General features: G+C 33.4%; 1 protein-coding gene across 2 annotated transcripts in view; it reads right to left on the reverse strand.

The window, feature by feature from the left end:
• Positions 1–15361, reverse strand: part of LOC134847927 (uncharacterized) — a 53003-nt gene extending 37642 nt beyond the window's left edge. Inside the window, exons 1-4 of one of the 2 annotated variants that reach the window (XM_063865217.1) lie at positions 15027–15361; positions 14848–14956; positions 14484–14678; positions 1955–2346 (exon numbers count right to left, since the gene is read on the reverse strand). In XM_063865217.1, coding sequence (XP_063721287.1) covers positions 1955–2346; positions 14484–14678; positions 14848–14956; positions 15027–15122 — 792 coding nt within the window. In that variant the 5' untranslated portion in view covers positions 15123–15361. Of the gene's footprint in view, positions 1–1954; positions 2347–14483; positions 14679–14847; positions 14963–15026 lie in introns of both variants that reach the window. The other variant, XM_063865216.1, reaches the window with a different exon arrangement.

Genomic DNA, 15361 nt, shown 5'->3' on the forward strand with positions numbered 1-15361 from the left:
TTCGCTGTTCGATTGATAGAGAAGTTTGCCTTCCTTTTAACAAAAGAAACGAAGTGAACTTAAAAAGAAATCAAAAGTCCCTTCCGCTGGGAAATCATAATACGCTGGGAAATCATAAAATAAAATTCCGTTTTCGAAACTAGAAGTCGGACACGTTTTTCGTGACCTTTACACTTTCGCTGTTCGATAGATAGTGGAGTTTGCCTTCCTTTTAATAAAAGAAACGAAGTGAACTTACAAAGAAATCAAAAGTCAAACCGCGAAAAAGTAAATTTTAGTCTAATTTTTCAGACTTTTCATGAAAAATAAAAACAGGAAAAAATCATCACGGCCTAAATAAAATTCTGAACTACGTTCACCGACCCTTGAAAAAAAATCAAATGTCAAACCCCAACAAAATAATCATCGAGGCCTATATAAGTGAAAATCGCTTCGTTCTTTCACTCTCACGATACTTTATCATTTCAAGCAGTTTTAAGATCAGTGCGAATGACTTGTTTTGCATTATACGCACGACAATTATTTAGCTTCAAATATCAAGGCTTCTAAGTGCTAACTAACGCGTAACGCACCTCCGGTGCTTCTAGAATTTGACAACTCATAAAACACCACTTATAAAGACACCACCAATTTGACAAATTCAAAATTACATTAAAAAAGCCCCATCTCGGAAACTAAAAGCAATTAAGCAGTCGCACTTGGTCGCAAATTTTTCAGCTCTTGAGAGTAATCTCACAGTACCCAAGTACAGCGCTTGGAATTTCGTATTTTGAAATTTTTTTAAAAAACCATAAAAACGTCATTTCTCAAAAAATACAATGATTTGAGAACTAATACTTGGTGATAAGATTCACAATCTATGAGAGTACTATAGCAGCCCCCAACTACAGGGTTGCCAATTTTCAAATTTTAAATTTCAGTTTTTTGAAAAATGTTTGAAAAAATCACAAAAATCGTCATACTCGAAAACTTCGAGGATTTGAGCAGTCGCATTTGGAACTTAGAACTGCTGAGATTACCCTAACAGAACCCAACTATAAAGATGGGAATTTCATATTTTTTGAATTTTTTTAAATATAATTTTTCTGAAAAATTGAAAAAAAAAAATAAAACAAGTTATCTCAAAAACAACAACGATATGAGCAGTTATAAGTGGAGGCAAGAATCGCAACCCTATAGAGTACTCTGAAAGCACCCCACTACAGGGTTGGGAATTTCAAATTTTGTGAACTACTTTTCAATTTAAGTTTTCTGAAAACTTTCTGAAAAATCACAAAAAATCGTCTCGTCTCGTAAACTAAACAGATTTAGGCATTTATAATTGACGACCCTGACAGATTCCCACTATTGGGCTGCTGATTGTAATATACGATATAGCTTAAAGTAAAAAAAATTCTTTCATTAAACATGCAAAAATAATACGTTGAAAAAGCTTAAACATGTCGAGATAGTGAAACCCGCATTTAAATATATAATAAGAGATAGATTGGAACGGGAAAATCGAAAAAAAATCCTACCCATTGCAATATGCGATATAGCTTAAAAGTGCTAAAACTCTTTCGTTAAACAGCAAAAATATTACGTTGAAAAAGCTTAAACATGGCGAGATAGTGAAGCCCGCATTTAAATATATAATAGATAGATAATAGTTTTTGTTTTTTTTTTTAAAAAAAACGTTTTTGTTTTTTCTTGATGTTGAATAAAGATCACTTTGAACTGTAGAGATCAATCTTGATATAGAACTGAGATCAACCCAAGATGAAAAATGGTTTGATTCAGATAGACAAATTGACATAGCAATCAGTGCCACTGAGAATTCGAAACTTTGCAATTCGTCAAAACTGTAACAGAGAAGTTAAAAATCATGCAGTGTTAGTGAACAAAACAGTCAATGACGATCACTAGGATTTGTATAGCAGCGCATTTTCTTGATCTACAATTTTCACACTCCTACCTGTTTTTGCATTTTCTCAAAATCGAGGCAAGGCCGATGATGCAATTTGATTCTCTTGCAGGGCGGCGAGCGGAAAGCTGCAGCAGAACTCATCACTGTCTTCAGAGTGCCACTCTTCTCACCTTCTAGACCCCTCTCGCCTCCCCCTGCTAAAACGGCCAGCCCACTAGTGATTGGAACAGTGGGTAGGCGAAGATTGCACGCTTCTAGGGTACAATTCTGGTGCGGTGGTATCACGTTTGGAATTGCAATTGCACATGGTATGTTAGTTGTGTTGTCGATGTCTCTGTTTGAAGTTGTTTGGACCAAGGGAGGCAGGTTGTTCAGGCCGCCTGATTTCACGACTGACTTGGCCACATTGGTCGCAACAGCCGCTGAGCTGAGAGCAGCCGCTGAAACAATCAAACTTAAATAACTTCCCAAAAATTGAAGGTTATGTCTGAAAAGTACCAGAAGGACACATATCTATCTCTAGCTAATGCTTCAATAATTGTTATTTTGATTTTTATTTAAAACATAGCCAACAGGCAAGTTGGAAAAACTCAAAAACGCAAAGAATCGAAAAAAAAACTAACTGACTTGTTTTTTTTTCAATTCAACTTCCGAAATTCAAAGAAAAAAATGCCCTTGAATCTCTTGAAACATTCAAGCTATTTTATGAATCAGGGAAAACTGGATCAATAGATAAATTTTATATTCCGCTGGGAAATCTGATAAATAAAACCCACTTAAAATCCACTTTCGAAACTAGAAGTCATCACGTTTTTCGTGACCTTAACACTTTTGCTGCACGATAGTGGATTTGGCTTCCTTTTAAGAAAAAAATATGCAATGAACTGAACAAAAAAACAAACGAGGATAGCAGGCCGCTGTCCAAGTAGCACAGAATGCCCTGACCATTCTCATAACAAATACATTAAATGATCTGACGGAAGCTTAAAACTTAGGCATATTTAGGCCAAAAAATTCAGAACTTACCAAATCCTCCACACCCTCAAATAAACAAACAAACACAGACACAAACAAACTTTATTCACGCGTCACATGAAACAATAAGCGGCCAATATGTCGATATACTATCGGCCCAAACCTATTTAGCCGAAAAAAAAGAAAAAACCAAGCCGAAAAAAAATTAGGACTAATAAGAAGTTATTAAGTCCCCCTCAGCCTCGAAACACATACACAGCTCGTGAAACGACGCAATCATCGGCGGATTAGCCGATGTAATGTAGGCCAAAACCTATCAAGCCGAAAAAAAAGAAAAAACAAACAAAAAATTAAAATTTTTAAAGACTAATAAGAAGTTACCAAGCCCCTTCGCCCTCAAAACACAGAGACACACATACAACTTTTTACGCCGATCGAAAGGCGCAATATACGGCCAACAAACCGATAAAAAATAGGCCGAAACTTGTCAAGCCTGAAAAAAACCAAAAAAAAATGTCGTGAAAAACGAACTATAATTTCGATTCAGATTTTCAGCAGTTTGTGCAATCCAGGTGAACATTAAAACTATGTTTCTCTTGAAACCATTCAAAATTAGGCCACTTAGCCGATATGAAATAGGCCCGAGCCTGTTAAGCCGAAAAAAGATAAAGAAGAGGATTTGCAAAGAGGATTTGTGAAGGAGTCCAAAAAAAGGTCTGGTTTCCAATTGCAAAACCCTTGCTATTGCAAGGGTAAAAAAACATCCGTTTTTTTGAAAATGTTTAATGCCCAAAACGCCACAAAAACACCAAAAAATTAACGACTTATCCTTCTATAATAAGTCGGCTCACTTTCTGAAAAATTGCACTTTAAGTCAAAAACTTTGAAGCAGTTTTTCTCGACACTTAAACAACGTTATAGAATTTTTATTTTCGTTCAAATCAGCACTAACTAGAACGTTGGGAAATTCAAATTTTGAGGAACTTCACGTTAAGTTTCCTAAAAAAAGGTATTTTTTGAGAACCAGAAAAAATTTCACATCTCGAAAACTGCCAAGATTTCAGCAGTCTTATTTGATGGCATTATTCGCAATTTTTGAAAGTACTCTGACAGCACACAACTACAGGGTTGGGAACTTCACTTTAGTGAATTATTTTGTAATTTGAGTTTTCTGAAAGTTTCCAAAAAATCACAAAAAGTGTCTTATGTCTTTAACTAAAAAAATTTGGTCATTCTTAATTGGAGGCTGAACTTGCAACCCCTTAGATCACTCTGACTGCCCCCAACTACAGGTTAGGAATTTCAAGTTTGAAAAAAAAGCATTTTAATTTTCATGAACATTTTTGAAAAAAATCACAAAAAACTTCATATCTGGAGGTTTTGAGCAGTCATATTTGGAGGCAAAATTCGCAACTCCTGAGAGTACCCTGACTGAGCCTCACTACATAAATATTCATTTCAAGTTTTAAGAAATCTAAGTTTTCTGAAAAACTTTGAGAAAATCCTAAAAAACGTCTCATCTCGAAAACAACGAGAATTTGAGCAGTCATATTCAGTGGCAAGATTCGCAACCCCCTGAGTGTACCTTCACAGATTCCAATAACAGGATTGAGATCTTCAACTTTTTGGAATTTTTTAACATCTAATTTTTTTTTAAAGTATCGGAGAAAATCATAAAAAACGTCGTATCTCGAAAACTACAAAGATTTGATAAAAAGATTTGTAGTTTTCGAGATACGACGTTTTTCTCAAATCTTTGTAGTTTTCGAGATCATAAAACTCAAATCTTTGTAGTTTTCGAGATACGATGTTTTTTATGATTTTCTCCGATACATATTTGGAGGCAAATTTCGCAACTCCCGAGAGTACCTTGACAGAGCCTTCAAATAGAGATGCAAACATGAAATTTGTGAAATTTTTTATGTATAATTTTTCTGAAAAATTTAGAAAAATTATCCTAAAAAAAAACGTCATATCTCGAAATTTGAGCAGCCATAATCAGAGGCAAGATTCGCAACTCCTGGTAGTATCCTCACAATATCCAACATCAGGAATGAGATCTTGAAGATTTTGAAAAAATCATAAAAAACGTAATACCTCGAAAACTATCATGATTTTAGAAGTGAGATTTGGAGGCAAGATTTGCAAATCCTGAGAGGACCCTGACAGCACCCAACTACAGGGTGAGAATTTAAAAATTGAGAAATTTTTTTAAAATTATTTTTTCTGAAAATTTTTGAAAAAATCTCGAAATTTTCCTATCTGGTAAAACAAAAAGGATTTGGTTATTCATATATGGAGGCCAGAATCGCAAAACCTGACAACATCCTACTACTAGGTTACTTATTTCAAACTTGAAGAAATAAACACTAAATTCAAACTGGATAATCGGAAAAAAACATTAACCATAGCAATATACTATATAGCTTAAACTTGAAAAAATTCCTTAGTTAAACATGCAAAAATAAAACGTTGAAAAGCCTAAGCATGGCGAGATGGTGAAGCCCGCATTTAAATATATAATAGATTAATGAAAATTAAAAAATTAGGAGACGGGTAGACAGACATAATCAAATTAATTTAAAAAGCAGGTATACAGACAGATAGACTTAATTTGGCCTCGCCAAAAAATTACTGAAAAATAATGACCTTTGCGGAAAACTTATTGAAAAATTTTCTCAAGCATTTCAATATATGATATATAGCTTAAACATGAAAAATCTCTTCCATTAAATATGCAAAATTATTATGCTTAAACATGGGAGATAGCTGTCACTCGCATTTAAATATAGTATAGATATAGATTGGGCTTTCAGATATTCCGATGATTATAGGGTTGGAAAACAATGAGGCTGCTCGCGCTCACTTTCTTCGTTCGAAATTAGACAAAAAGCAAAAAATTTCAAATGGGTTTTTTTCGACAAAGCGAACTGGTCCAATGTAATATGGCTCTAAAACAATTTAAAATACTAAGTTAAAACACTATTATAACTCACTTCAGCCAAAATCAACTTAAGGAATGATTTAATTTTGAACTAGCCTATAAAGCACCTCCGGTGCTTCGAATTTTTAACAACTTATAAAAACCTCATATATTGAAAATAAAAAAAATCTCCATCTTTTAAGTGTACCCTGACAGCAACCAATTAGTATTGGTAGTTTCAAATTTTGCAAAAATTTTTATTCAAGTTTTTTTAATTCAAATTTTGAAAAACCATAAAATTTTATGAAGCTTTATATATAAGTTCTTTGAAAAAATTAAAATGAACTAAGAAACGTCACATATCGCAAACTGAAAGCAAAGAGCAGTCGTATTTGAACGGAAGATTTGCAACCCCTGAGAGTTTTTTGACAGTCCCAACTAAAGGGTTAGGAATTTCAAATTTAAAAAAATTTAAGTTTTCTGATGTAAAAAAAACAAAAAGCATCAGATCTGAAAACTACAAATGTTTGAGCAGCCTTATTCGGAGGCAACATTAGCAACCCTGAGAATATTCTGACAGCCCCCAACTACAGGGTTAGGAATTTCAAATTTTGAAGAAAAAAAAAAGTTGATGTAAGTTTTCTGAAAAATTTATGAAAAAATCACAAAAAACGTCATATCTCGAAAACTACACGGAATTGAGCAGTCATATCTAGGGGAAAGATTTGCAGCCCCTGAGAGTACCATGACGGTAGTTCCCAATTACCGGTTGAGAATTTCAAATTTTCAGGTTGAGAAATTCAAAACTAAGTTTACTAGAAAACTTTGAAAAATCTGGCCGTATCTCCTAACCTAATAGAATGTGGTTATTCATATATGGAGGCCATAATCGCAAAACCCGGGTAAATCCTGACAGCATCCCACTTTTGGGTTGCTAATTTCAAACTTGGTGAAATAAACACGGAATTCAAACGGGAAAATAGAAAATAAATTCTTAACCATTGCAATATACGATATAGCTCTATCGTGAAAAAATTCTTGTTTAACATGTAAAAATAATAAGTTAAAAAACCCTAAATATGGCTAGATAGTAAAGCCCGCATTCAAATTCATAATAGATTAAGAAAAAAGTAGAGTAGGAGAGTTGACAGTAAGCTTGAAACAATCGCAGCTTCAAGATAGGTAAAAGTAAAAGAAGTATGTTTCCTTCTCTCTGCTTCATGAAATGATAAAAACTCCCAGCCGCTTGGAATCTTTCTGAAATTAAATTAAAATTCATCTAAAAAGCGAAAAACAACGCCATCAGAAAATTGAAAAATGGTCAAAAAAATAACAGGACACCGAAAAAAAATCGATTGATTTTTTATCGATTTTCGACATTCAAGATTCAGAAAAGAAAAAATCAACTTACAGCTTTTTGAATTATATTAATCTTTCAAGATTGACAATTTTTTAGTAAACCCTAGCTCAATTTGAGAATGCTTAATCAAAAGACCATTTCCGCTGGTAATTCTGAAAGTTGAAATCCATTTTTGAAATCAGAAGGCATTCGACGGTTTTTTGGGTCATATGAAAATTTTTTTAGTCGAGAGCGGAATTGGTCTTTGAACTTGAATTGAACCAATGACCATAATTGAACGAACAAACTTTTAATTTTTTTACCGGAAAAAAACATAATCACCAAGATCTATTTTAGAGTCTTCACTACGTTCATTGACTCTTAATAACAATCTTTAATATAACATAAGCCTGAAAACAAATTATTAATATATTTATTGAACTATCTAAATGCAGAAAGTTTGCGCATTGTCCTTTTCTGAGCAAAATTAAAAGAATAACAAGGATAGCCGGTTACTGTGTAAGTAGCACAAAATGTTCTGACCAGTCTTTAGAAAAAATACAAAAAAAAAGTTTTTCAAATTTGTGTCGTTTTTTCTGTATGTTGTGATGGAAAGATCTGAATGAAATAACAAAACTTAAGCATATTTGAGAATCATACTAATATAGGTCCACTGGAAAACAGTTTTGGGTCATATGAAAATTTTTTTAGTCGAGAGCACAGAATGTTCTGACCAGCCTTTAGAAAAAATACAAAAAAAAAGTTTTTCAAATTTGTGTAGTTTTTTCTGTATGTTGTGATGGAAAGATCTATACGAAATAATAAAACTTAAGCATATTTGAGAATCATACTAATATAGGTCCACTGGAAAACAGTTTTGAAAAAAAATGACACGAAAAACGAAAGAAAAACTTGAAAAATTTTTTAAAAAAATTCAAAACTTTTTCAAATTTGTTCAGAAATTGTTTGAATTTTCAAGTTTTTGATTCACAAAATTGCGTTAAGAACTCCAAAAACTACCTTTACTTGAGTAAAACTAAGTTTTCACGGCTTAAATTGAGCTTAAATAAGCTATTGTAAGGCTACAAGGTCGCCTTATTAGTTTGAAATTAGACCAAAAATCATAAATTTCAAACCGGTTTTTCTCGAAACTGGAAAAAATTCGAATTTTTTTTAATGTTGTTCGAATCCCGACTGAAAGAGATTTAATATGATACATCACTCGACCTATTCCGATGATTATTTGTGGTACCTGATTTTGCGTGGAAAACAAACAGAAAAAAACTAAAACACACCCGAATACAAAGTTCCTCCCCATTTTTAATGGTCGGGACAAATACATAAATTACGGATTTACAGCGGGGCATTTTTGAAGTTGGATAATAAAACATGGTTATTTTTCTCTTCTTAAACAAGAACAATTTGCGTATACGTTATTCTGCGATTGTTTGAACTATCAGCTATGCAAAAGTAGCACTTCGTTTAATATAAAACGCCTGATAACCTCAAAAGTCATCAGAAAAAAATGGAATTAATTTGCTAAAAAACACAACTTTCAAACAATGAAACTGCTTTCCTTTTGAAGCAACAATAAACCTTAAAATTAAAAATAAGTTCCTTTTCTTTAAGAAAATAACCACGAAACATCGAACAATTCTCAGATATTTTTTGTTGCATATCTTTTGAATTATGTCTAACAAGTGCGTATGCGTGCTCCCTAAGTTTATTGTTCCAAGGAAAATAAAGACGACAAACAATTGAATCAATTGACAAAGCGAGGGGAACTTCAAGTGGTTATATGCATGTAACCATTGATTGAAGAAAAAAATTCTAGCTGCGTCAGAGATTCAAAGTCAACATCGGCTAAATTAGAAAAAGAAGGCAGTCCTTCGCTTTCTAAATTTCATGATGCAAAAAATGCGAGACAGGTAACAGCAGTTTTTTTGGCATGCAGATACAAAAACAACACATTTTCAAAAATTGTGATGAAAATAAATAACAAAACACTATTACAAAGCTTGACATATCAAGAGCTTTAGCTTTATGGTTATACCACACGTACTATTAAACATCCCAAATTTCTGAAAGCCGATTGTACCATTGTGAATACGCCATGTCATCTGGCGTTTCGTTTTATGTCATGCGCTACACAAATGTGAACAACATTTATATCAAATTTGTTCCTAATTTTTGACAGCAAAACTGTCAACGAAACACGAAGATTTCCAGGTCTTAAAACAAAAACAACAAATTCATTTGTTGACTGAAGTAATGAATTCAGAAATAATTTCACTATATCAGATCAGACGAATGTTCATGAAATGAATTCCGAGGCACTGTAAAGTACTTCAGTACTAGTAATCAGTCTATTACATGTATTTATCCATCACAGGTCAATGAGAATACGAGAGCATAATGTCAACAGTTTGAAATTGATTCGTAAGCCATATCGAGTTCACGACCTTTCAAAAATACTTCAAATGACAACCGCGTGAATTAAAACTGACCTATTTCCTTTCAACTTTCAATCAATCGAGAGCAAGTAACGGAAAAAGACGTATAATAAATACCTATAATATGTAACTACCCGATTACGTATTCTGATCGCAACTCGGGTGACTATTTATAGGCCAACGTGTTCAGCTCTCTGGCTATGAAAACTGGGAATTGTTTATGAATGAAGGGAGAATTACAAAATCCAGGCAAGGAACTTTTTGCGGTTATTTGTGTAGTATTGAAGTATTATCTAACATAGATACCGCGCTTCAAGCAAAGCCAACAAAGTACATGTTTTGTCTGATATCGACTTTTTTCGGTTTAAAAAAGACTTTTAGCTTATTTTCCGCCCGCTCACATTTGAAAGCAAAATTAATATTTACTTTTCTTTTCATCTTACGGGAAAAAGGTATTTTTTCTTTAAAAAAACAGTTTAACCAAAGAAAATTAAGTTTTCTGTTCATAGTGACTGGGTTAAATAGACTTTAAGACAGAACAGAATTTCGCTATGTTTTTTGAACGACAATTTTTCTAACCGAGTAGATAAATGTAGATCAACTTCTAGATTGATAGACAGTTGGTCTTATCAGGTTGTATTCATGAAAAAACAGTAAACTTACCACAGATTTCAATATCCGGCTAAAAAAAGACCTTTTCCCACTGGAAACTCATTCTTCTTAGACTTTGAAAAGGGCAAAATTTCATCAGCAATCACTTAATACTAAAAGGCTTCAAAGCGTTAAATTTTAATCAAAACGTCATTTTTACTCAATCTTTTTCTGTTCCAGTTAAAACAAGCGGACTTTTGTAACCCTTCTCCGGTCGACCAGTCCTCATAATCGACATGGACTACTCATGTCCGAAAAATCGCACGGCCGAAAAACCAAACGTCCAAAAATTTCCACTTGAACTGTCCGAAAGGAGACCTCTCTGTCTATGGAACTTTCGAAAAGTAAATTCTGATCGGCTACAATAGTTTTCGCCTTTGAGAGATTTCCTGTCAATCAATCATTATAATTTTCTACCTATCACATTTTGATATATAATATGGAAACATCAGAAGAACGCAGTAATATATAAAAACCAGGTCTAGTAAACGGACTGAATCCAGGCATGAAAAGACATTCGATCACAAATGATTTATTTTCACCTCTCGGATTCAATTTGGCTTGCAACAACTTGAGCCTAGCGACCTTCATATTCATGGAAATTATGTTCAAACTTATGGTGAAAAGAAAAATTCAGTTGCCATGACAATTTAATAACTCAATGTCAGTATCATTGGATTAATATCAAAATGGTAGGCTACTCTCAATCTTGCAGCCGAAAACTGAATTGTAGACTGTCTGCAATGAAAAAAAGAAATGCCGGGGATAGGGATACACAGTCGTCAAAATAATAAAACTGCTCTTAACATAATTGTGAGAAGTATCATAGCAACAATCATAATCTAATTCAAATTATTTCACCCCATATTTCTAGGTAAGCTTTTACGAAGTTGGAAACATAATTGAGACCTTTTATTTGAAGAAAAGACGGAAAGGATTAACATGTGGGCTGGAACATTCAAGCAAATTTAAGGTTGATTTCCGGGCTGAAATATTTCCTCACCCGCACCAAACAAGCGTCTGACAGTGTACCTCGAACAACCGACCTTTCGGTTGAGGGACGGAGAACTTATGCCCTTTATCGACGCTCCACGTCGAAAAAATTATTGCCAAACATCCCGAAATGCGAGCACTAAATTTCATTTCAATTCTTCTACCACCTGGTCTCCAAGGGGATTCCAAGAAATAGAGAGATTTTATCCGCCACGATGACAAGTCATGTTTCAACTATCGAAATTCAAATAAAAAATATTTGCCTTGAAGCTCTTTGAACTTCAAGAGTAATTTATGATTAATAATTTTTCGATGAAAGTAACCCAATTTGCGAAAACTGAATAAATAGGTAAAACTTTTATTCCGAAGAGAAAATTGAAAACTTAAATCCACTTTCGAAACTAGAAGTCAGTCAAGTTTTTCGTGACCTTGTACAGTTTAGCTGATCGATAGGGAGTTTGTCTTGCTTCAAACAAAGGAAATGAAATGATTTTAAAAAGAAATCAGAAGTTGAATCGCGAAAAAATCAAATTTTAATGTAAACAAAATTTAAGACTTTTCCTGAAAAAAGAAAAACATCAATAAAAAAACTCATCAAGACCTATATTGGAGTCTGAACTATGTTCATTGACTCCTAAAAATAATGGATTTGCAGCGGATGTTTTTGAAGTTAGATAAAACGTGGTTACTTTTTTTCCTGAAAAAAGACACTGAGACCTATGTAAGTGTTCACAACAAACATGACTCAAAACTAAAACAATTAATGACAAAAAAATAATATTACACAAAAGTGAAACTGCTCTACGCAAATATAAGCAAAATATGGAGGCAAAAACGGTAAACGAAAGCTTTAGAATTGCATGTGAAACTGCTAGGAAAATACAAGTTTACACAGTAGTAAAGCGGATCTACGCTCCATTTGCGATACAAAAAGATATGTTGTAAAACTTGAAAAATTGAACATTCGGAAAACTGCAGCACTTTTCTTACTTTAAAACCCTTCAGTTCTTTCAGGTCTAACCAAAACACATTTGACAAACTCAAAACAAAGGGAAAACAACAGTTTAAGAAAAAAGGAAACATTGGATATCCGAAATGGTAAAACTAAAACATATAATCAAAAACTTCACCAATTAAAAGAACAGGAAAAAAACGGCTGGTTAATTTTTCCAGCATTTCAAAAGAAAAAATATACGGCGACCTAAAAACTAGAAATAAGCCTCGAATTTGTATAAAAAAAAACTTTGGCAACCTCAAAGATTAGAACCTGCGATCAAGAGATTAAGAGACTCGCGCACTAACCACTCAGCCACGAAAGCTTAATAGGTACCAAATACTAACCACAATTTAAGCAGAGAACAGATGCCTTGCAATTTCCATGCTAATGGCATATCGTTTTAACACACTAGGCTGATCGCAAGTGTAACAAGACTGCTCGTATCAGGGCCAAGCCCTGAATGTTCCGACTGCTTTTGAAGGTTTATGGAGCAGCAGTAATAACATAAAAACATTAAATGAAATTTAAAAAAAATAAAAAATTTTTATTCTAAATTTTGAAATTTTTTATGAAAATCATCCCCCCACACGCCTTATAAAGTACAAAAAGATAGTTTTCGCTCCTCGTAACACATCAATTATGGCAAATAAGCTTCGTTCAACCAACTTGGAACGATTTATAAGACGGATTAAATCTCCGCTTACGCGTTAATAGCGCGAACTATATCGCGCGTTAATTGTCCCAAATTGGTCAAAATGGCCAAAAAGGCAATATTTAAACCCTCATAACTTTACGAAAAATAATCACAGGGGAAATATCTTTTCAAATTTAAGCTCAGGACAACAATACCTTTTGAATGATAAAAAATTCCGTCAAAAATGGCTAGTTAAAAAGTCGAAATTTGTGTGAAGAAAAAAAAACCCACCCCGAGCACAAATATTCCGTTACTTTCGTATCGAAAGTCAGAACAATAAACTTTCAAATTACAGAAATTTCAGATATAGTCTGTAGTTTTTATTTCAAAATAAACTCTTTTTTTGAAAAATAAGCAAAAACAATCTACCATATTATATACATGATATTTAAAAAACGGAAAATGAACCAACGAAAACAAGGACGAAAACCACGAATCCGAAAAAAATCAATTTTTCAAGAAATTTATTTGAAGAAAAAATACTTCATGAAATGAACTCCACCTAATAGGTACCTAACCTACATGATGGCAGTGTATTTATGTTTTCAAGAAAATGAGTATATTTACCATTTCTACGAAATTTTTCATTCTCTAAACAAGGTTATAAGCGAACCAAAAAAAACGTCTAGAACCCGGTTGCAATACCCTTGCTGACCGCAAAGGTAGTAATGTGCGGGAATCGAACCATTGACCCGGAGATTACGTATCACACGTCCTCGCAACTGCACCATGGTTGCTTGACAATAGACAAACACTAGCCACCAGTACAGATAATATAATAGATGCTACAAAAAAACCAAAGCTAAGCAGCAAAATTCCACCAAATGAGCAATTTTATTTGCTAGTTGGATGAGAAAAAAAGGAATTTGTGAAATAATAGTAGTCTAGCAAGTAAGCTTGTGTAAAAACTATTCCAGAAATGGTTTATTCTACTTTATGGGTCTTGTATAGCCTTGTGTGACATCACAATTTGAGATAAGAGCCGTTTCAAAACAACAAACTGAAGATTTATAAAGAATTTCCGGATAGTTAACTCGAGATGTGCACAAAACAATACGACAACAACAATATGTTAATTAAATCAATATAAAAAATAAGAAAATCAAAACATGTAACAAAGTTGACAAAAAAACTGCTGAAAATTCTTTTGACTTCTTTGTAATTTCAATTTTCAACAAAAATTGTGATCGTATATGACTATGTGCTACAAGCCTTTGTTTTGTTCCTGTCACACATTTGAAGCAAAGAAAAATGATCTTTTTAGTTTTTCTTATTTGTAAGGTCGAACTTTCTGTGCTACTTGCACGGTAACCAACCGCCTACTCTTATTTGAGATGTAGTTAATGATAAGTTCAAATATACAATAAGTTTTCTTATGAACTTCTTTGAATAAAGCACTGAAATATGATTTTTCTATGCCCTTTTTCCGAAAATCTATCAGGAAAATTTCATCGTCTAACAATCGATCAAAAAGTTTTAATTTGATTTTTTTTTGACATCGACAGTTATTTTGTAACGACACATCTTAGATCCAGTTGATGTAAGAACTCACCAAGAATTGAACAAATCTCATCGTTCCTCAAATGAGCCAGGACATCATTATTGTCAACATTATTTTCATTGGCATTCTCATCAGTACTTTTTTCTTCCACTACACCTTTAGGCGTGGACAGGAGTTCATTTGCAGATGCTTGTACTAAGCAATCCATTTCATCGTTTCCTGATTCGAAATCTTGGCTGTATAGTTCTTAAACAGAAAAACCTTTCAGGATCTATTTGATACCGCTCCCTGAAAAATCCTTTATTATAATATTCTAGAGTCCTTTATTATAATAATCTGGAATTATTCCAGCTTTAAGGAACAATTAACCCTAAGCTGAATACATTTTATACATTGGATTAAGAACCTCACTTACTAAGGTTAGAGTTAAAATGTATCATTTCTAGTTCTTCTTCGTCCTGGTCAGAAATGATATCAACCAGGGATCCGAAGTCATCACTTCCGTCGTTATTGCCAGAAGTTTTCTGATCCTAAACATTTTAAGACATCGGTTTTCATTGGCGATTTAGCCATTGGGCGACCAATTTTACTGACCTTAATATCGAGCACACAATCATATCGCTCATCGTCGAGTGATGCTTGTTCAAGAAGATGCAAAAGCTTAGGAACTTCTTGCTCAGATACTTGCATTGTTCCCAGTATATAACCGCTCTGATGTCAACCAGATCCACTCCTCGGACTCCCTCTTTTGCTCGGTAATTAAAAATCTTACTAAAATGCGCATGAATTACGGAAAATTTACATTTTTAAAAGGATTGTAACTTGATGAAATCCTGATTTCAACAATGCCAAATATCCGCAAGAGGGCGACTAAGAAATAACCTATTAATAATTAATGGAAAAAAAAACATGAAAGTTCTGTTGAACCC

This window comes from Symsagittifera roscoffensis, chromosome 6, assembly GCF_963678635.1.
Source record: "Symsagittifera roscoffensis chromosome 6, txSymRosc1.1, whole genome shotgun sequence".
Taxonomy (NCBI): Eukaryota; Metazoa; Xenacoelomorpha; order Acoela; family Convolutidae; genus Symsagittifera; species Symsagittifera roscoffensis.